Raw genomic sequence first — 22,368 nt, 5'->3', positions numbered from 1 at the left:
CAAGGCCTGTATGAGCTTACCAAAGAATCATATCATGTCCAAAAGACTTCCAACATAGCAAAGGTAGAATCATTATAAACTATAAGCAAAAAGTCAAACAATGATTCAACTAACAGTTATCACCCCCCCCCACACACACACACACACACACACACACACGCCACATACAAACGCATGTTCGGCCAAGCACCCATGTTTGTTTTAATGTGAAAAGGGTGATAAGCTACTGCCAGATTCCCCATAGATCTTTTCTGAAAAGTGTGTAAGATTTAATGAATGTAACATACCTGATATTTCAGTCTGTGTATGAAGACAGAAATAAAGTACTCGCGTGTGTTGCTGAAACAGTCAGACTGTAATATATTTCTTATAAATTCACAGGACGAAAAAAAAATCATAAATTTGGTTTATTTACAGACTGTTCAGTCCTAAATCAATGTTTAGTCCTAAATAACGCAATACTTATAAACTCTGCTTACAAAAAAATAATAATAATAAACAAGTGATAGTGCCCTTTTTAGTTGTTAGACTGACAGTCTGTTTGTCCATGATGATAAACTCAAAAGTACATGATAACCTGACCATGAGACTAAGAACTCAGTATTCGAAGTGAAGGACTGGATCAGGTAAGGGTGAATGGATCTTTAAACAGATGCATCAAAGTCCAAACCAGTCATTAAGCCCACCCCTCCGCGGGTCATTCAGCTGCCGCTGCTTTTCATTCTGCATGAATTCATCTTGCAGTTCTTCAAATGATCCAGATTCGGCAGTGGTATCCTTCTCTGGAAAGAGATCTGGGAACTGGAAGGTTTGACCCTGGCCCTGTGGAAAAGACAGACAGGAGCTGTCAGAACAAGTTGATGGAGACAGATGTCAAACAGAAATGTTTTTACAGAACATAAAGAGAAAATGGACTTAAAAAGGGGTATTCCAGGAAATCATTATTATTTTTTATATATATCAAATGGCTATGGAAAGTTACACAGATTTGTACATTTCTTCTATAAAAAAAAAAAAAAAAAAAAAAAAAATCTTAATCCTTCCAGTGGTTATCATCTGCTGAAGTTGAGTTGTTCTTTCTGACCACAGTGCTCTCTGCTGACACCTCTGCTTGTCTCAGGAACTGTCTGAAGCATTAGAAGTTTTCTATGGGGATTTGCTCCTACTCTGGACAGTTCCTGAGTCAAACAGAGGTGTCAGCAGAGAGCACTGTGGTCAGAAAGAAAAGAACAACTCAATTTCAACAGATAACCACTGGAAGGATTAAGATTTTTTAATAGCCGGTTGATATATGGGCTGGACAAAATTATTGGCACCCTTTCAAAGTTGTGGAAAAATAAGATTGTTTCAAGCATGTGATGCTCCTTTAAACTCACCTGGGGCAAGTAACTGGGGCAATTAACAGTAATACAAAAGAAGTTCACTTGGTCTTTGCATTGTGTGTCTGTGTGTGCCACACTAAGCATGGACAACACAAAGAGGAGAAGAGAACTGTCTGAGGACTTGAGAACCAAAATTGTGGAAAAATATCAACAATCTCCAGGTTACAAGTCCATCTCCAGAGATCTAGATTTGCCTTTGTCCACAGTGCGCAACATTATCAAGAAGTTTGCAACCCATGGCACTGTAGCTAATCTTCCTGGGCGTGGACGGAAGAAAACGCAGGATAGTCTAGATGGTGGGTAAGCAGCCCCAAACAAGTTCCAAAGAAATTCAAGCTGTCCTGCAGGCTCAGGGAGCATCAGTGTCAGCGCAAACTATCAGTCGACATTTAAATGAAATGAAACGCTATGGCAGGAGACCCAGGAGGACCCCCCTGTAGATACTCAAGTTCATTTTGGCAAAATTAGTCTTTGACTGTAAGTCAAAATCCTTCTGGAAAAAAGTCTTGTGGACAGATGAGACCAAGATAAGAGCTTTTTGTTAAAGAACATGACTGTTTACCGAAAACAGAATGATGCCTACAAAGAAAAGAGCACAGTACCTATAGTGAAATATGGTGGAGGTTCAATGATGTTTTGGGGTTGTTTTGCTGCCTCTGGAACTGGGTGCGTTGAATGTGTGCAAGGCATCATGAAATCTGAGGATTACCAACGGATTTTGGGTCGCACTGTACAGGCCAGTTTCCGAAAACTGGGTTTGTGTCTGAGATCCTGGGTCTTCCAGCAGGATAATGACCCCAAACATATGTCAAAAAGCACCCAGAAATGGATGCCAACAAAGTGCCAGAGAGATCTGAAGTGGTCAGCAATGAGTCCAGATCTAAATCCCATTGAACACCTGTGGAGAGATCTTAAAATTGCTGTTGGGAAAAGGCGCCTTCCAATAAGAGAGACCTGGGGCAGTTTGCAAAGGAAGAGTGATCCAACATTCCGGCTGAGAGGTGCAAGAAGCTTATTGATGGTTATAAGAAGCAACTGATTTCAGTTATTTTTTTCCAAAGGGTGTGCAACCAAATATTAAAAGGGGTACTCCGGTGAAAACCTTTTTTATTTTATATCAACTGGTGGCAGAAAATTAAACATATTTGTAAATTACTTCTATTAAAAAATCTTAATCCTTCCAGTACTTATTAGCTGCTGAATGCTACAGAGGAAATTCCTTTCTTTTTGGAACACTGATGACATCACGACCACAGTGCTCTCTGCTGACATCTCTGTCCATTTTAGCAACCATGCATAGCAGATGTATGCTAAGGGCAGCATGGTGTCTCAGTGATTAGCAATGCTGCCTTGCAGCACTGGGGACTTGGGTTCAAATCCCACTAAGGACAACAATAAATACAGTGTTGTTATTATAATAACGTCAGCAGAGATAACTGTGGTTGTGATGTCATCAGAGAGCATTCCAAAAAGAAAAGAATTTCCTCTGTAGTATTCATCAGCTAATAAGTACAGGAAGGATTAAGATTTTTAATAGAAGTAATTTACAAATATGTTTAACTTTCTGCCACCAGTTGATTTAAAAGAAAAAAGGTTTTCACCGGAGTACCCCTTTAAGTTCCAATAATAATTAAGTGCCAATAATTTTGTTCAGACCGTTTAACGAGTGTGTGTGTGTAATATATATTATATATATATATATTATATATTATAATATATTATAATATATATATATTATAATATATATATAATATATATATATTATAATATATATATATTATAATATATATATATTATAATATATATATATTATAATATATATATATTATAATATATATATATTATAATATATATATATTATAATATATATATATTATAATATATATATATTATAATATATATATATTATAATATATATATATTATAATATATATATATTATAATATATATATATTATAATATATATATATATATATATATATATATATATATATATATATATATATATATATATATATATATATATATATATATATATATATATATATATATATATATATATATATATATATATATATATATATATATATATATACATACACACGTTTTTTCCTGGAACATGCCTTTAAAATGGGTACTCCACTAACCAGTGTTCTGGCTGCGTTCGGAACATTTAGTTGGATGTTCCGAGTAGCCGGAACACTGGCCAGTTGAGTACCCCTTTAAAACAGCAAAGGGGAAATGTCATGGGTAAGTGGTGAGGGAATAGCCCGGTGTAAAGATTTCTTTGCATGAGTGGGGTGCAGACAACAAAGAGAAGAACAGACTGAGATGGTTAAAGCACTATCGATATCACAGGCACATCACAGGAAATATTAAAGCTCTGAATCAGAGACACTTGTAACTCAATCCAGGAATGATGTCTGTTGTAAACACACATTGCATTACAATACAACCCTCATTTTCAAAGCTCAGAACATCTGAGTCACTAAACATGTGTTGTTGACTGCTGGGAGCAGACAGGCAGCATTAGGAGGCCTGGCACCACAAAAGAAAAAAAAACACAACAGCCTCATTGTACAGACCCAGGCCACTCACTATAATAAAGGGACAATGCATATGGCCATCAATTTAGCAGAATGTAAAAACCAGGAGCAAGACCTCTGGTAGATCGGATTAGAAAGCGATACTCACCAGCTGTACATAAGCTACCTTGTAGTCGGGGACCTTCACTCTCTGGTGCAGATGGTTTCTTTTCCTGTTACTACCTAAAGAAGTGAAAATCATTTTGGTGTAAATATGGAAGTTATTATACTTCCACATTTTATACATGGCCTATATATTAATGGAATCACCCCACGATTAAAAGGTTATTGCCTGTCCACAAAACAGGTTATATACTAGCTGAGTCTGAGCACTGGGACCCCCATTGCTCATAAGAACGGCCGTCCCTTGTACCCCAGGTGAATACAGCAGCACACGTATTCAGACACCGCTACTAGAGATGAGCGAAGTTACAGTGATTCGATTTGTCAGGAACTTCTCTCCTAGGACTGTACGCACCTTTTCCAGCCCACCGGAGCACCTGAAAGCTGAACTCTTATGCAGGCTAAATTCAGCAACCACCGAGCCGAGAAGTTTGTGGCGAATCGAATCACTGTAACTTCGCTCATCTCTAATTGCTACATCCACTCTGAGTCGTCCGACGATAAAGTGCTGTACTTTGTTATGATTGTAAGTCCTATAGACAATGGAGCAGGGACCAGGCCTATGCGCCGTTCAATTCATACGGGGGATAAAAGACCTCAGGAGTCGGACCCCCGACATATTGGGGAAGAGATGGCTGGTATGTAAACTGCAACATGCCAGATCCATCTGTTCTCACTGCTATAAGCCACTACTAGTACTTCCAAGCTGAACATGCATGTGTATCAGGGGACTAGAACAGACCGCTTTTGGCTAAACAGCTGCTAAAGTTTATTGCCCCCATAGCATGGCAATAGCCAACTCTATTCCAAACCCTGGTGGAGATGCCACATTCTGGCAAGTCTCTATAAGATGGGGCATAAAAAGGTGAGTGCTTCCTTTAACAGTGCATTGTGTGCGTCTGTAAATATAGAAATATTATAGCTTGCCCACTATATCTATACATGGACAATCCAACATAAGCAGCATCATTGACTTCTAGTAAGAGGCAACTAGGCTTGGGCTGTGACTACTTACCATATTGGATGCGGGTACGTACAGCAGCGACAGGAACGTTGTATATACGCTGCAGATAGTTCTGTACATCGAACTTTGTCATCCTGAATAGTAGAGAAATATAGAATGTCAATAATCAGGACTACTAAAGATGTGACGTACATATATTACAGACTAGCATCAGTACAGTCATAAGGTTTGTGGAAAGGTTTAATTTACCAGTAAATACACAGCAGAAATCAGAGGGTTGCCCCAAATTTCTGATGTGTCATTTCACACTTTTTGACCTCTTACTTTGTTATGGCTTTCGGTATGGATTAACCCTATTTTATTTCCCTTAACTGTTTTCTAGTTTTCCAACAATAAGTGACATGACAGTCAGTTCACCCACACTAAACCCAATATACTGGGTGATCGTGTGGGTGAAATGGAGTCCAACGAGGGGTCACTTACTTTAGTGTGTGCCCTGGCCGCTGAGTTGTCACCCGCTAAAGTACAGTTTGTCCTGTCTGTAGTAGCGCTATGAAGGCGATCCCCCGGTGTCCATATTTCTTCCTGGAGGGAGGTGCCTAAGCCCACTCCCCGTGGTTTGCATATTCATTTTCTTCACATGCCCCCGGAGCGCAGCGCTCAGTCTGCAGAGCGTATGCGCTTAAAGGGTAGCTCCCACCATCCTATTTTGTTTTTTTTCTGTCCCTGCCTATTGCCCATCTATCCCTAACCCCCTCCCTGCTTTTAATTTTTATTTTTACTATATTAAAAATGCCTTTTGTCTGCCTGCCAGTGTGCTCACTACCAGGCAGACTTCCCCAGCAGGCACCACGTCACTGATGCCTGCTGGGGGGGGGGGACTTCCGCCCTCAGTTCATCTACACAGGGTGCCTCCAGCTGTTTCACCACTACAACTCCCAGCTTGCCCTGACATCTATTGGCTGTCAGGGCATGCTGGGAGTTGTAGTATTGAAACAGCTGGAGGCACCCTGTGTAGATAAACTATTAGTTAGTTACATGCGGCGCTAGCCCATCCCCTCCGTTTCCCTCCCCTCGCACCATACCCCGTTCCCTCCATCACAAACCCCCCTCCCGCATACCCCGTTCCCTCATTACACTTACTGCAGAGTCCGGCAGCGGGCATGCAGGGACAGTGGCGGTGGCGGCAATGTGCAGGAGGAGTGGCCTTCCAGCCAGTGGCCAGGGAGCCAATGCGCTCGCTCCCTGCCTGTGTGATTGACAGGCAGGGTGCGAGCACAGGCTGAATGAAAAAGGACCGATGCCCGGCCGCATCAGTCCTTTTTCAGGCGTGACGTCACGCCAGGCTGCAGCCGGCCACTAGGAGGGAGACCCCTAGTGGCCGGTTTTCAAATGTAAATTAAAGCATTTTAATTTAAAAAAAATAATAAAAAGTATATTAGAGATATGTTGTAGTACATAAGTACTACAACATATCAAAAAATAAAGTTGGTGACAGTGCCCATTTAAAGATTTTACGCTGTGTCCCCGGAGAGTGCTCTGCGCAGTGTAACTGCGCATGCGCCAGGACCTCGCTGCAGAAGTCGGGAGTGGCAAGGGCCCGGAGTTACACTGCGCAGAGCGCTCTCCGGGGATGCACAGCTCTCACGTCATCAAGACGTGAGAGCTGCGTAAAATATTCAAGCCTTCAAAGCGCTACTACAGAGAGGACAAACAGAACTTTATCGGGGGACAACTCAGCAGCCAGGGCGCACACTCCAGTTCACCTACACTATCACCAAGTATATTTAGTGTGGGTGAACTGGCTGACAGTTTTCTTTAACATGACCAGACATTTTTTAACATCATTTTCAGGTTAAGATATAACAGCACTTAATTTACATTATGTTCTTGGTATGAGTAAATGCATAAAAGTCATTTTTAAAGCATACACTCTTAAAAAGTGCACCTGTCAGATCCCACAAAAAAATTATGTTACACAGAACCTAATCCTGACCATGTACAGTAACCCCCCGACCTACGATGGCCCCGACATATGATAACATCGACATACGATGGCCTCTCAGAGGCCATCGCATGTCGATGTCAGCATCGACATACGATGCTTTTATATGTCGGGGCCATCGCATTAACCGCTATCCGACAGCGCAAAATGCTTAAGCTGCTGTCGGAGAGCAGTTTAAGCATCCCTGGCAGGTTCACTTACCTATTCCCGCTGCTCCGGGTCCACTTCGCGATCCTCCGGTGTCTTGCGCATCTTCTCCAGGGTCCGGGCCTCGCTTTCCGGCGTCGTTATTACGTCACTACGCACGCCGCGCCGGCGCAGCAGCGTAATAACGTCACCAGAAAGCGAGGCCCGGACCCTGCAGAAGATGCGCAAGACACCGGAGGATCGCGAAGACGACACCGGAGTAGCGGGACAGCATCGGGAGCCCCTGGGACAGCATCGGGAGCGGTGAGGACCTGGTCCGGAGCGGCGGGGACAGGTAAGTACAGCTTCCTATACTTTACATTGCACGGATCCCTCAACATACGATGGATTCGACAAACGATGGGTCGTTTGGAACGAATTACCATCGTATGTTGAGGGACCACTGTACATCTACTGTTTATGCCTCTATCAACTACATTTATTATAAAAATACCTCTTTTCATTAGTTCACAATGTTGGAAATCCTCTCAGTAAAAGGGGGCATGTCCCTCCTTGTGGTGGTGGGAGGTGATTGGTGGGTCTGCTCATGCAGCCTTGTCCATGACTCATCTCTTGTCCATGACCCATGGACAAGCCTGATGCTGCTGCAGGACTGGTTAGTGTCCCAGTAGGTATAGGGACCCCTAGTGGTAGGATTTTCAGGAGCTGTTTTCTTTATACATTTTTTAAACAACCACATTACAAAAGGTCTTTAATTTTCATCAGTAACAACATATAAAAAGTTTTTGGATCCGACAGTGACCATTTAATAATAGATATTAATATTAAATCATAACATGTATGGGTGAAGAGAAGGGTGCGGATATATCAAACACTTTTTTGGGACTTTTTTAAATTGATCCATTTTAAAATTAAAATAAAAAGTTGGCATTTATTTTATTTGAATTTTAACATTTTCTTTTTAATTCCCATTTCACTTTTCACCCTGGCAGACATTCCTGGGCAGAGCTGTCATGATTGACCAGATTGACCCAGCTATTACATTGCCATGTCTGAATAGAAAAGAACAAAGGGAACATTTAACATTGATTACAGTGTTTAATGGGTTAAATGGTCGATAGAGTTTTCTGTCAGTCACAGCTCATTGGCCATAGTTGTTCCCATGCACTCAGCAATGGCATACTTGTACTGCATATAGTGAGATGGGTTAAAAGGAGTATTCCAGCTCTCCAAAAAAATTTTTTAAATAAAACTTTCACCCCAAGATACATAACTTAATACAGTGTTATCACAAATTGTACTGGCTTCAGCATGTTTGTGTGTGCCTTACCCCTGACAGGAAGTTGTATAGTTTCTTCATGGATAGTGTGGTGGTGTTTCAGCTCCCCACCTCCTCCCTCTCTCCTGAGACAATGTATCATAATCTGCAATCTCACTAGGCGTGGTTTAATTTTGTCTTACCTCTAGGCCCACCCTGTTCCTTCAGCTACATCCTCATCCAGTCATATACATATATCTTTATTGGGACATTTAGGGAGAATGAGGTGTGTTTACAGTATGCTGCCTTGTGCTGAGGAATGCCACAGGCAGAGGAGCAGACAGACTGAATAGCAGCTGCTGCCACCTCAATGATTGTGCGATAGTCTGCTGTGAAATTAGATGTTCTGCAAAAAGTTCTGGGCAGCGAACTGGCAGGAATGTGTGGGAGGGAAGGGGAAATATAGTACTAAGCAACTGCTTAACCAGGAAGAACAAGACAAAGACCTCCAAAACAAATGGACTTTTGGTGGTTTCAGAATTAGAGCAGACAGGAAAGCAATGCTACCTACTGCCGCATTTTCTTAAAATTGGGTATTCCTGCTTCATTCAGGTGCATGGTTCATTAAGAGGCAAAGCTCTAAAATGTGAGTGAGATCATTACAAGGACAGAATGTAATCCTCTAGAACTAAATAATGAAGAAATCCTATTCAAACACTACATCAAGGGATAATGAAAACACTAAGACATTTATATACAAAGCATAATAAAAAGGCTGAAGAACATATAAAGTTCAAAGGATTACAATCCTTTAAAAAAAAAAAAAAACTAGACAAATCAGAAGTTTTAATTGCACCGGGCCTTACGCCTGAGACCTGCTGCAATCACTAGTTATAAGCTGGGGAAGCACGTGTTCGTGCACTGCTCACTTCCCGGCTGTCAATGAAGTCTGGCATAAGGCTATGCAGAGAAAATTTTGGATATGTTGGTTGGCTAGCAAGTCAAGTGTAATGTTGTGCACTTACACTGCTTATAACTAGTGATTGTAGCAGGTCTGAGGTGTGAGGCCTAGTGTAATCAAAACTTTTGACATGTTTGGGTACAATGTGAAATTTTTGTGTTTTAATGATAGTAACCCTTTAAAAGATCTGTGGCCAACTCCCCCCAAAATGTTATTGCATCATTAGTAAATATCTTCAGGTGCCCTATCACACACCTTTTTAGTGTCTTGACATGCCCTTCCATTCCAGACATGGAAAAAGATGTGTGTGAAGCGGTATTCTAGCCTTGTACATCTTATCCCCTATCCAAAATGATAGGGGTTAAGATGTATGATTCCAGGGGTCTCGCCGCTCTGTGCCGGGTGCTGCCTCCAAGACAGATGTGACATCGCGGCCACGCCCCCTTGTGAAATCACACCACGCCCCCTCAATTCATGTCTATGGGAGGGGGTGCGATGACCGCCATGCCCCCATAGACATGAATGGAGGGGGCGTGACTTCACGTGTCGGTGGGAGCGCCCGGCACAGAAAGATCGTGGTGGTTCCAGCAGAGAGACCCTTGCAATCATACATCTTATTGTCTATCCTTTGGATAGGGGATAAAATGTATAAAGCCCCTTTCTAATTTTAATGATGGAAGTTAATATCAGGTGATGGACGTGATTATACAAATTTATGGTGTATATTAGACTAATACACTTAATTTTCTGACTGTATAATCCCAGCACATCCTATTAAAAAAAAAGTTAAGTTCACGTCCATCTGACTGATTTCTATAAACCCTCATATCTCAGGAACTGATGGGCATATTAACAAACTGTGATAAGGTATGTGACCAGGGTACCCTTAATAAAAAAAAGTTTGGTTGGCCACAGATCCTCTATGCTTTCTATGCTGAAACTGGAAACCCCTTTAAAGGTTTTTAGGGAAAACACAGTGATTACTATTTCTCACATACAGTATTAGTCTGCGAGAACAATTCATAAGCTTTCCCTGTGGTGAGTGCAGAGGGCATTCATAGAGGGATGAGGGCAGAAGTAGACGCTTACTCTATAGGTATACGGAACTGTACGGTGTCTGGAGGTTGCGGTTTACCAGGTCTCACCAGGGTCATAAAAAAGTTGGTCCTGAACACACGTAGCTGTGGATTCCCAAGTTGGTAAAGGGGATATCTGAAACAGAAAAAGAAATTTATAAGAACAAAGCTGCCAATAACCCGGCTTATAGGCTTCATATTCATGAGCACGAATCCAAGCAATTCCAGCTAATCCGGCTTTACAACTAAGAAGGTATTGCAATTTTTTTTCCACAGGTGAAAAGATCTTTTATATACAGAATTGATGGTTAGATATGCAGGAGTATGTCCAGATTAGAATGTATGCACTGATCTATGAAATGTCTGGCATCATACAGAGAATAGATCTATAGGATGAGCTTTGCCTACAGCAAAAATCATATTCCGCAGGAAAGTACCAAGATTAATAAAGGGAACTTGTCATCCGTTTCATGCTGCCTGAACTACGGACAGCAGGAAACAGTTGTAATAAGGTTTCAGAGACCTCCCATTTGGAAACTGGGATGACCCTCTTTGGCTTCTCCAGACATCGCTGGGCTTGACCGACAGATCTCTTCATATCCATGTCCTGGAGGGTATGAAGTACCTCTCTCGGACTGCCCTGGTGACTAAGCCTCGTGCCTGGCTGGTTTTTAAACTGTAATTTCTACGAATCTCTGCAGTGTTCCAGAGCCCACAAGGGAAACCGACCCAGTCATGCTGCATGTTTGATAGGTTGGAAGCATTCAAATAGGTTGCTATGGACAGCAGCCGCACTTCTATAGTTCTGTTGTAAAGATGCAAAATGGCACCAAAACGATCACAAAATTGCACAGCAAGAAAAGGGGTTAAGTTAAAGGGGTTATCTGGTTTCGAAAAGTTCAGGATAGATTAACAAGGGTAGGGGATATTTTGCAAGTTTTCTGCTGGGGGTTTTAGCTCCGGCAGATTTTGCTCAGGAGAAAATCTGCAGCAATTACTTTCACTTCAACTGGATCTGCTGCGGATTTTAAGTTGGGAAAATATCACCGCACCAACCTCCAGAAGATCTACTTGTGGGAACATATTGTAAAGAGTATTAAATAGATTGGAGACCCTCCATAAGAATCTCCATGGGTACAAAGAGTCTCTTTCTCTAGCGGACCCAGCAAGTCTCTGTTCTACATTAACCACCCACTAATTTCATGGAGAACTGTGTAATGCTCAGTTCCTCCTATAGTGGTGCTGCCACAAGTTTCCACAGTTATCATCCATGTAAAGCCACTGCGGTTCATTTTGTAGAGCCCAATCCACTAGTACCATGTCCCTGTGGTTGAGACCATTTCCACGATTTTTGTAAATTGAAGGATTTGTATCTGGGAGGTGCCAGCTGCTTAATTTTGCTAGTTGGACTGCTAGTAATTGGTGCAGTTAGTTTCGGTGCCCAATATACTAATGAGGGCCTAAACTTTGTTCTCTATGGGGAGAGAACTAGGTCTACCCCCTTTTGAGTGCAATGGTGACCGCCCACTTGATGATTCACAGCCTGCAACTATGTCCATAGACTGTAAAGGGATCGGTCACCCCTGCTCTCAATAGGGCATGAACCTGAAGCTCTCCTCACTGAGAACTGTGTCTAGGCATAAATGAGTATGTTAAGTGCGACTGCTAATGATCAGGGGCCTAGAAAAATCTCAAACGCAAACGTTCGTGAAGCTGTAGCTCCACATGAATGATGCCGAGAAAAGTTTCTCTTTCGGAGGCCATGGGTCTTCTGTAGAGTAGCATGGCTGGGTTTAAATTGTCCTGCTATTTGCAGGTACAATCTATGTTAAATTAAATAACTCTATTGTTAGACTTGACTGACAGTACATTACTTTACATCATAGTAAAATTCCTTTAATCTGGCACCCACGGGACCAGACGGGTGCCGGATTACTGATTACTCCTGATTCCAGACTGAATATTAAGAGTTAAGTAAAACAAGTTGAAAGAATACCTTTAAGAGTCGATATCCTCAGGAAGATGTGTAGCTCAAAAGGGGGATTAGTGTGCAGTCCAAAATAAAATGAAACAAAATATGCTACTATCACTTTATTATTATTTTCTATAAAAAAGTTGAATTACAGTAACTTTTCAATTAATGAAAAAATCTCAGCAAACCTAAAGCTATAGTCCAAAATAAAGTAAAAAAAGAACTTAATACACTTAAAATAGTAATGTCGCTCAAAGCTGAGATCTAGGTTTGAGGACACGTTTGCCCAGGAACCCCACAACTAAGCTTCACTTACTCTAGGGTCCAGGTTACATAGGTATGTGAGATTTGGTTATGGGGTTCCTGGGCCAAATAACTTGAGAAGTTACTGTAAACAAGGATGGACCCTTACAAAAATTTGGTCTGCACAGCTAATCGGAGGTGTCTTCTAATTTGATTTCTTCTACTGCATCATCTGATCCATCAAGCTCCACCACTTTATATTCTATAGACACGGGTGAGATGGATCTCTCAGGAGTGTGGGGATCAATAGTCTTCACAATGATGGAGGTAGTTGGAGTAGACTTTTGTGAGGATGTTCTTTTTGAGCGTTTTTTGTATACACCTTTGTGGTGCAACTGTTTCATGAATGAAGCTTTTTTCTGGTAAAAATTATCAAGAACTATGCGTAGATTCATGACTTCCGCTGGAGTGTAATGACTACTGGTTTCAGCAAACTCGACAAACTTTGTAATAAATTCTGAAGCCTGATTCCAGGTGTATTTCCTTTTGGGCTCTGTGATGACCTCCTTCTCCTCCTCTTCTTCACTTGCCACTTGAAGGATTTTAACATTTGGAAAGTCATCTTCATTGTACTGAACAACAGGCGTGTCCTTATCAACTACCATCCACTCTTCTACAAACCCTTCACCATTATAAATCTGAGTTGGTAGTAATTTTTGCTCTTTTAGAAGCGTACTAAAAAATTCACTATACCCTTCTGTAGCCTCTGCATCTTCTGTACACAGTTCACCAGTGCTAGACATCTTCCTAATGCCATGGCGTTCCTTGAAGTTCCTTAACCATCCATCAGAAAATATACACTTTTCTGTTATTTCCATTTCCGCATAGAAGGCTTTGGCTTTATCGATGATCATCGGTCCCGTAACAGTTATTCCTTGAGATCGCATATCCGTAAACCACCTGTACACCACCTTATCCAACTGAGCTAACTTGGGCTGCTTTAACGTTTGCCGCTTCATAAGGCCTCTCATGGTTTCACTGGATGCTACAAAGGAACATAGTTGGTCCTTACGTTTTTTAATGTCATAGATGGTGGACGAGCCAATGTTGAATTCCTCCATAATGGAGGTGCGGCTTTCACCACTTTCAAGTCTTCTAATAATTTCGAGTTTTTGAGGGATTGTAAGTGTTACATGTTTCCTTTTAACAGAAGGGCCTTGAATGGATTTGTCTTCCATCTTGGATACTGGCAGAGTTTTCTACAAACCTCTTGGGTCGGTCTGCCGTCTTGAAGCTTTCTCAGCCACTTTAAAACCTTCCTCTGAACTCTTTTCTGTTGTTCAGTCTTCCTCCTCTGCTCTCGTAAGACTCCGAACTATTAGTCGCCACTGGTTTAAAGTCCGATTCATGACCATTTTGAGTGGATGCCAGATTATCAGGATTGTCGGAGTACTGGGTTCCAGATTAAAGGAATTTTACCGTAAATTATTGTTGTAAGTCCAAATAAAAGCATTTACCCACACCTGCAGAGGATGGATCAATATGTCAGACGAGCGGCAATACAGTACAATAACAACATCCCTGAGCTTTACTGACCAGAGTAAAATCCATTCTAGTTTTACATGATATTAATCTGTCCTTCTCAGTCTATATTTGTACAAAGCTAAAAAAAATAAAAAAAAAACACTTATTGACCCACATCACTGGTATGAAATATAAAAAAAAAAAAAAAAAAAAAAACTGCTGATTTAGAATTCATCTGGTATAATTTTTTTTTTCTTTAAACTATTAGGAAACAAAATTTCCCACCGACAAGAGCTATCACTTATCTGCTGGGGACTCCCACTGAGCGGTGGTCAGACATGCATGCATGGCTAGCTTTGTCAAGCCCATGGTGTTAAATGAAGTGGAAGCATGCATGTCTGACCATTACTCCACCGAGACATGGGTAATCAACTATCCATAGGAAAGGTGTGATCTCTGGGACCCCACCAACCTCTAGAAGGAGGGTCCGTCCCAAGCCCTTTGACTGCAGTAAGGAAGACTTTAAATGTAGCGGTGGTCACAAATAAGGCCAATCACTCCATGCCTTTCTAAGAGTTTAAAGGAAAACAATAAACCGTACTATAACCTGATACACCGGGTTATTGTGCTGGTGAACAGGAGACCGATGCGGGGTCTCTGACTGCTATACCTACCTGCAGTCCGGAACCCCAATCAGTGTTCCAGACTGCAGGTAGGTATAGCAGTCCGAGACCCCACATCGGTCTCCTGTTCACCCGGACTATAACCCGGTGTACAACTGAGCACTTTATTTGGCTGTTTTTGGTAAGCCCCACAAACACTGAATAGAGTGGCAGGGGATGTGTGACCACCACTGAATTCAATTCCTCTCTACTGCATGATTGTTCTAGTGATAAGTGGGGGTTCCTATGCTGTCAATTGGTGATTAATGCTTTTTTTTTTCTTTTTTATGGCACAAGAAGATCTACAAAGATCTACAATTATTCAGAGATTTTATACCAAAATGAATAATATAGATATACACTGTCATCCAATCACAAAATAGGTTCACACCCCCATGACTAGTCAACAATAAGAAGTTATATAACTTTAAAAAGGGACATCATCTCATGATTAAGACGTTAAAACTCAAGATAGTGATTTGTTCTGGTTTCATGTAAAACTATATTTTTCTGGTTGTGGTCACCTGTCTTTACCGTCATGCAGAGATGTTATCCAGCAAACGTCAGTGTAATAAAGACTTAAGGGAGATCTCAGAGGATAATTTAACTAAAATTTTCCCAGAAATTTTAATAAAAAGAACCAAGGCAATTGTAAACAAATCTTCTCATTTCTCCTACATCAGTATCCATAATCTTTTCTTTATATCCTTCAATGCTTTAACAATTATAAAAAATTCCACAGGAACCTTCAACCCTTGTCGATTCACACGCATATGGGCCAGAGGAGAGAATGTAAAATAATAACTTAAATAAAGGCAAAAAAACAATCACTAAGACTCGTTTGCCTCAAATTTACGTTTCTTAGCAAACAGAGTCCTTAAGGTGTTATGGTACCTGATGCCTTATGTACAAAGCTATTCCCCTCAAAGCTATGTTTTGTTTTCTCCATATGCCTTGAATGAAATCTGATTCCCCCCTATGCATACCCCTATGCACTTCGATGTGTGCCCTATTTTACCTCTACAAAAAAGGCTATAAAAAAAGAGCTGTGTGCCCTAACAATCCTTATTCTATTCTTATAAAAGTTTTCATCAGCAGAATCAGTTCACTTCTAGAGTTATTTTTCACTGTTATAATCTGCTATGCCCCTCCTTTTAGCTTGTCATCAGCAGCAGGTCACTGCTTAGACCAGGGCTGCTTATATGAGGAAACCCAGTGCTTCCAAACCAGTGTGCTTCCAGCTGTTACAAAACTACAACTCTATGTTGGGAGTTGTAGTTTTGCAACATCTAAAAGGTACTCTGGTTGATAAACATTGATGTAACCCGTGCCTTGTGGTTACCGTTTTTCTCTGTGATCACAAAGCACCTTGAAAGACACAGCATCTAGAACAGTATTTTCCCCAACTCCCATGCCATCTATACTAGTGTACAGGGTATCTCATCCCAGCACAAGGACCGCCTGTTCAATCCACTGCAGCTTCTCCACCTGTGTCATGGCACAATGGGGAGGAGTTTGGGATATGCTGTTATTTTTTTAAAGCTCAGACACTTATTAGGGGGGGGGGGGGCATGGATAACACACAGGGAGGAAAGGAGGGAACAGTAATGACAGATACACAGGAAGAGAGGAGGACAGTAATGACTGATATATACCGTTTTATATATATATATATATATATATATATATATATATATATATATATATATTTTTTTTTTTTAAAGAGGAGACATTTATGACTGTGACACGAGTGGGAGATGAGGGGACAGTGTTGACTGACACAAGGAGACAGAGGGGGACACTAATGACTAATCATTACATGTTGTGCAGCATCCTGGCTCCTAACTTCATAACATTTGTCAAGCCCAAATACCCAACTTGCCACCCAATAACCATCTCAAAAAGGTATTGGGGGATTTCAACTTTCCCCCATTGACAGATGTCAGGGCAAAGGAGGATCAGGCCGTTTTAACGTGTCAAATTCTTTTGTACCTTTGTATCATAGTCTAGCAAACATTTGAGTTCTTTAAACATTATTTAAAAAGTATGATTTTGGGATATGGATTGAATGCTGTCACTAGTAGGTGTTATTCAGTCTGTAAAGTCAGCGGAGCCGGGAGTACAACTTGGTACTTCAGAATACTGTGTCTTCATGTGAATGATCTGTGCTACCTTCCTACGTGAACAGGAAATCCTGAGACTTTTCTGCATTGTTAGAACGTAGACAGCCCATCAGAGGCCAGGAAATAATCAGATCTCAGACTGTTGGTAATAATATCCTTACACGCAAAACCTTTAGTTTTCATACGACCAGTCTAAGGGTAAGTCCACATGAGTTGGATTTATAGCATATGATCTGAGTTTTATTGGCCTTCCCCTAAGACAGGAAATAGGGAAGGGGGTGTATACGGAGTGCTATCCAATACATTAGCTGTCCAAATACATAGAGATTTAGTTGGTAATTACAGTTTCTAAAACCGTAACAATACATATTTGAGGTGCTTTCTTTTATTAAATAGGGCCTGTGGCCTCTTAAGACCTCCTAATACTTTTATCGTCCATGAAATATCAACTTCGGAACATCTTTTCTTATAAAGCGGTGTTGTGCCGTTCCTGATATTCTTACAAGAAATCTATGACTAAATTGCCAATTAGGTATCACTAGCTGGGGCCATGTACAGTCATGTTGACACCCCTGAAGTTTTTCAAGAGAATGAACTATTTCTCACAGAAAAGGATTGCAGTAACACTTGTTTTGCTATACACATGTTTATTCCCTTTGTGTGTATTGGAACTAAAAAAAGACGGAAAAAAAAAAGCTAATTTGACATAACGTCACACCAAATTCCAAAAATGGGCTGAACAAAATTATTGGCACCCTTTTATAATTGTGGATAAATAAGATTGTTTCAAGCATGTGATGCTCCTTTAAACTCACCTGGGGCAAGTAACAGGTGTGGGCAATAGAAAAATCACAACTGAAAGCAGATAAAAAGGAGAGAAGTTCACTTAGTCTGCACTGTGTGTCTGTGTGTGCCACACTAAGCATGGACAACAGAAAGAGGAGAAGAGAACTGTGAGGACTTGAGAACCAAAATTATGAGAAAATATCAACAATGCAACATTATCAAGAAGTCTGCAACCCATGGCACTAGCTAATCTCCCTGGGCGTGGACGGAAGAGAAAAATTTATGAAAGGTGTCAACGCAGGATAGTCCGGACGGTGGATAAGCAGCCCCAAACAAGGTCCAAAGATATTCAAGCTGTCCTACAGGCTCAGGGAGCATCAGTGTCAGCGCGAACTATCCGTCAACATTTAAATGAAACACTATGGCAGGAGACCCAGGAGGACCCCACTGCTGACACGGAGACATAAAAAAGCATGACTACATTTTGCCAAAATGAACTTGAGTAAGCCAAAATCCTTCTGGGAAAACGTCTTGTGGATAGATGAGACCAAGATAGAGCTTTTTGGTAAAGCACGTCATTCCACTGTTTACCGAAAACAGAATGAGGCCTACAAAGAAAAGAACACAGTACCTACAGTGAAATATGGTGGAGGTTCAATTATGTTTTTGGGTTGTTTTGCTGCCTCTGGCACTGGGTGCCTTGAATGTGTGCAAGGTATCATGAAATCTGAGGATTACCAATGGATTTTGGATCGCACTGTACAGCCCGGTGTCAGAAAGCTGGGTTTGCGTCTGAGATCTTGGGTTTTCCAGCAGGACAATGACCCCAAACATATGTCAAAAAGCACCCAAAAATGGATGGCAACAAAGCGCTGGAGAGTTCTGAAGTGGCAGCAATGAGTTCAGATCTAAATCCCATTGAACACCTGTGGAGAGATCTTGGGAAAAGGCGCCTTCCAATAAGAGAGACCTGGAGCAGTTTGCAAAGGAAGAGTGGTCCAACATTCCGGCTGAGAGGTGTAAGAAGTGTATTGATGGTTATAGGAAGCGACTGATTTCAGTTATTTTTTCCAAAGGTTGTACAACCAAATATTAAATTGAGGGTGCCAATAATTTTGTCCAGCCCATTTTTGGAGTTTGGCGTGACATTATGTCCAATTTGCTTTTTTCCCTCCCTTTTTTGGTTTAGTTCCAATACACACAAAGGGAATAAACATGTGTATAGCAAAACATGTGTTACTACAATCCTTTTCTGTGAGAAATACTTTATTTTCTAGAAAAATTTCAGGGGTGTCAACATTTACAGCCATGACTGTATGTACACTGCCTGAGACTGTCCAAATGAAAGCCACCCTATTGACAACGGAGTCATACATTTATAGTAAGAATATCAGAAAAACATTGTAAAGCTAGAAAATAAGTGGCTCCAGAATTGTTATTTCATGGCAAATACAAGTAACTTGCAAGAAAAAGAAAAAAAAAAGGAGTAGCAAGTGGTATTCTTTAAAGGGGTCCCCATTTATATAGATCCAGGGACACTGAAAAATCAAGTAGAACCAGGGGTATGAAAAAAAAATAAAATAAAATAAAATTGCTTGTCCAAGGGACTAAAACAGAGCACAATCTATATGTCTCTCAAGACAATCCACTTGTCCTGGTACACAAAATAATTGTAACCAAAATAGCAAGTAAATAAGGTCTTTATTAGTTTAGTTTTTGCACTTTTGTTTTATCCTCTTTTCCCTATAATAGCCATAACTCTTCTGTTCACACTGCGGAATCTCCGCTCATGGAATTACGCGAGCGGAGATTCTGTCAGGCGCCCGCCACCGCAAGTACTTTGGCGGTAGGACCACGGGGCAGTGCGCCGTCACCATTGACGGCTATGCAGTACTTGCTGAATTCCGCACAAAGAATTAACATGTTCTTTCCGCAGTGTGAACAGGTCTCGCGAAAGACCTGTTCACACTGATGGTACTGTTCACTACGTGGAATTCCGCAGTGTGAACGTATCCTTAGGCTATGTTCACACTATGGAAATTCCAGATGGTTTTCCGTATCTAATTACACATTTAATTTCCGCATAAATTAAGTGTCAATACACTTCAATGGGATTCCGCTGTCTCATTCACACAGTAGAATTTCGGCATCGGTCCTTCTACTGCAGAAATTCTGCTTTCCACATTCAAAAGGCCCTTCCCTAAATCTGATGCAGAATCGTATTGAAGTCAATGGGGATTTTTGTTCTACATCCAAATGCGGAATTGAATCCATGCAGAATGACGCATCATTTGGCTAGAATTCAGCATCTTTATGCGGAAATTCTGACGTGTGAAGGTAGTCTTATTTTTCCATCTACAGACCCATATGAGGGCTTGTTTTTTTTTGCGGGACCAGTTTTTTTGTAGAAAAAACTACTTGCCCATGCAACTAAATTGGAGTAAAATCTACTTGTCCCTCATGATGATCCACTTGTCCTGGTACACAAAATTATTTTAAACCAAAATAGTCTGTAAAAAAGGTCTTTATTAGTTTAGTTTTTATACTTTAGTTTTTTCCTATATCCTTCCTATAATAGCCATAAATCTTATTTTTCCATCTACAGACCCATTTGAGGGCTTGTTTTTGTGGGACCAATTGTACTTTGTAAGGACCTTTTATTTTTGGTATAATATACCGTATTTTTCGCCCTATAGGACGCACCGGCATATAAGACTCACCCAATTTATAGGTGCAAAATCTAAAAAAAATTAAGATTTTGAACACAATAGTGGTCTTCAACCTGCGGACTTCCAGATGTTGCAAAACTACAACTCCCAGCATGCCCGGACAGCCGTTGGCTGTCCGGGCATGCTGGGAGTTGTAGTTTTGCAACATCTGGAGGTCCACAGATTGAAGACCACTGCATAGGAGGTAATACTCACGTGTCCCCGCCGCTCCGGACCCGTCACCGCTGCCCTGGATGTCGCTCCATCGCTGTCGCCGTGTCCCCGTCGCTCCGGAACGTCTCTGCTGCCGGCTGGGTATCCTCGCTCTCCGTCACCGCCATCACGTCGTTACGCACGCCGACGCACATACGCGACAACGTGATGACGAGGAAGGAGAGCGCCGGCCATACAGGGGATCCCTGAAGGGAGAAGACACCGAGGAGGCAGGTAAGGTTCCTCCCGGTGTCCTGTAAGCACTAACCCGGCTATTCAGTCGGGCTGTTCGGGACCGCCGCAGCGGTCCCGAACAGCCCAACTGAACACCCGGGTTAGTGTCACTTTCCCTTCAGACATGGCGGTCAGCTTTGATCGCCGCGTCTGAAGGGTTAATACAGGGCATCACCACGATCGGTGATGTCCTGTATTAGCCGTGGGTCCCGGCCGTTGATGGCCGCAGGGACCGCCGCAATAGGGGTGTATTCGCCATATAAGACGCACCGACTTTTTCCCCCCCAGTTTTGGGGAAGAAAAAGTGCGTCTTATACGGCGAAAAATACGGTAGGTTCCGAAACAAAGGAAAAATTACTTGTGAGGAGAAATTGCAAATTCAGGGTTTTTATTTTTTACGCCATTCACCTAGTGGTCTGACTTACATGGTATTTTGATATTTTAGGTCGTCCTGATTACATCAATACCAAGTTTCTTTAGTTTCTGTCATGTTTTAGAAATTTAGAATTCAAAACTTTAAAAAAAATAAAAAAAAAATTTACTTAAATTGCCTTTTTCTCACCCCTATAATATTTGTATTTTTCAGCATACAAGGCTGTATGAGGGCTATTTTTTGCACAGTAATCTGCTGCTTTTATTGTTACAATATTGGTATTGATCAGACTTTATGACCGCTATTTACTTAATTTTTTCTCTATATGATGTTATAAAAACGCAATTCTGTGGTATGTTTTTTTTGTTAACGTCCTTGACCATACGGGATATATAATGTTATATTTTAATAGTTTGGACAATTACGCACGTGCCAATACCAAATAACAGGGATCGACCAATATCGTTTTTTTTAGGACCGATACCGATAATCTGTGGCCTTTCAGGCCAATAGCCGATAACTTATACCAATATTCCGGTATAAATGATCGGCTATTTCTAAGGGGGGGGGGGGGGTTGGGGGGATTTGGGGGTCAGGATGATGACAGCAGGGGGGGATGATGTAGACTGCTCAAAAAAATAAGATAACACATCGTAGATCTGAATGGATGAATTAATCGTATGAAATACTTTAGTCTTTACATAGTCGAATGTGCTGACAACAAAATCACACAAACATTTTTGATATAATGTCCTTAAAGCAAGTAAAAATGAGGCTCAGTAGTGTGTGTGTGTGTGTGTAAGTGTGTGTGTGGCCTCCAGGTGCTGTATGACTTCCCTACAACGCCTGGGCATGCTCCTGATGAGGTGGTGGATGGTCTCCTGAGGGATGTCCTTCCAGACCTGGACTAAAACATCCGCCAACTCCTGGAAAGTCTGTGGTGGATGGAGCGAGACATGATGTCCCAGTTGTGGTCAATTGGATTCAGGTCTGGGTAACGGGCAGGCCAGTCCATATAATTAATGCCTT

General features: G+C 41.3%; 1 protein-coding gene across 6 annotated transcripts in view; it reads right to left on the bottom strand.

The window, feature by feature from the left end:
- Positions 1–392: 392 nt before the first annotated feature.
- MRPL23 (mitochondrial ribosomal protein L23) overlaps positions 393–22,368 on the bottom strand; it is a 37,004-nt gene continuing 15,028 nt past the window's right edge. For 2 of the 6 annotated variants that reach the window (XM_056526866.1, XM_056526864.1), the window contains 4 exons: positions 10,515–10,637; positions 5,106–5,188; positions 4,077–4,150; positions 393–822 (listed from right to left, as the gene is read on the bottom strand). In XM_056526866.1, the coding sequence (XP_056382841.1) occupies positions 658–822; positions 4,077–4,150; positions 5,106–5,188; positions 10,515–10,579 (387 nt within the window). In that variant the 5' untranslated portion in view covers positions 10,580–10,637 and the 3' untranslated portion in view covers positions 393–657. Of the gene's footprint in view, positions 823–4,076; positions 4,151–5,105; positions 5,189–10,514; positions 10,638–12,497; positions 14,240–22,368 lie in introns of those variants that run through there. The other 4 variants (XM_056526861.1, XM_056526860.1, XM_056526862.1 and 1 more) reach the window with 3 other exon arrangements.

Source organism: Hyla sarda, chromosome 6 (assembly GCF_029499605.1).
Source record: "Hyla sarda isolate aHylSar1 chromosome 6, aHylSar1.hap1, whole genome shotgun sequence".
Lineage (NCBI taxonomy): Eukaryota > Metazoa > Chordata > Amphibia > Anura > Hylidae > Hyla > Hyla sarda.
The sequence above is the reverse complement of the archived record's forward strand: the minus strand, read 5'-3'. Positions and strand labels throughout refer to the sequence as shown.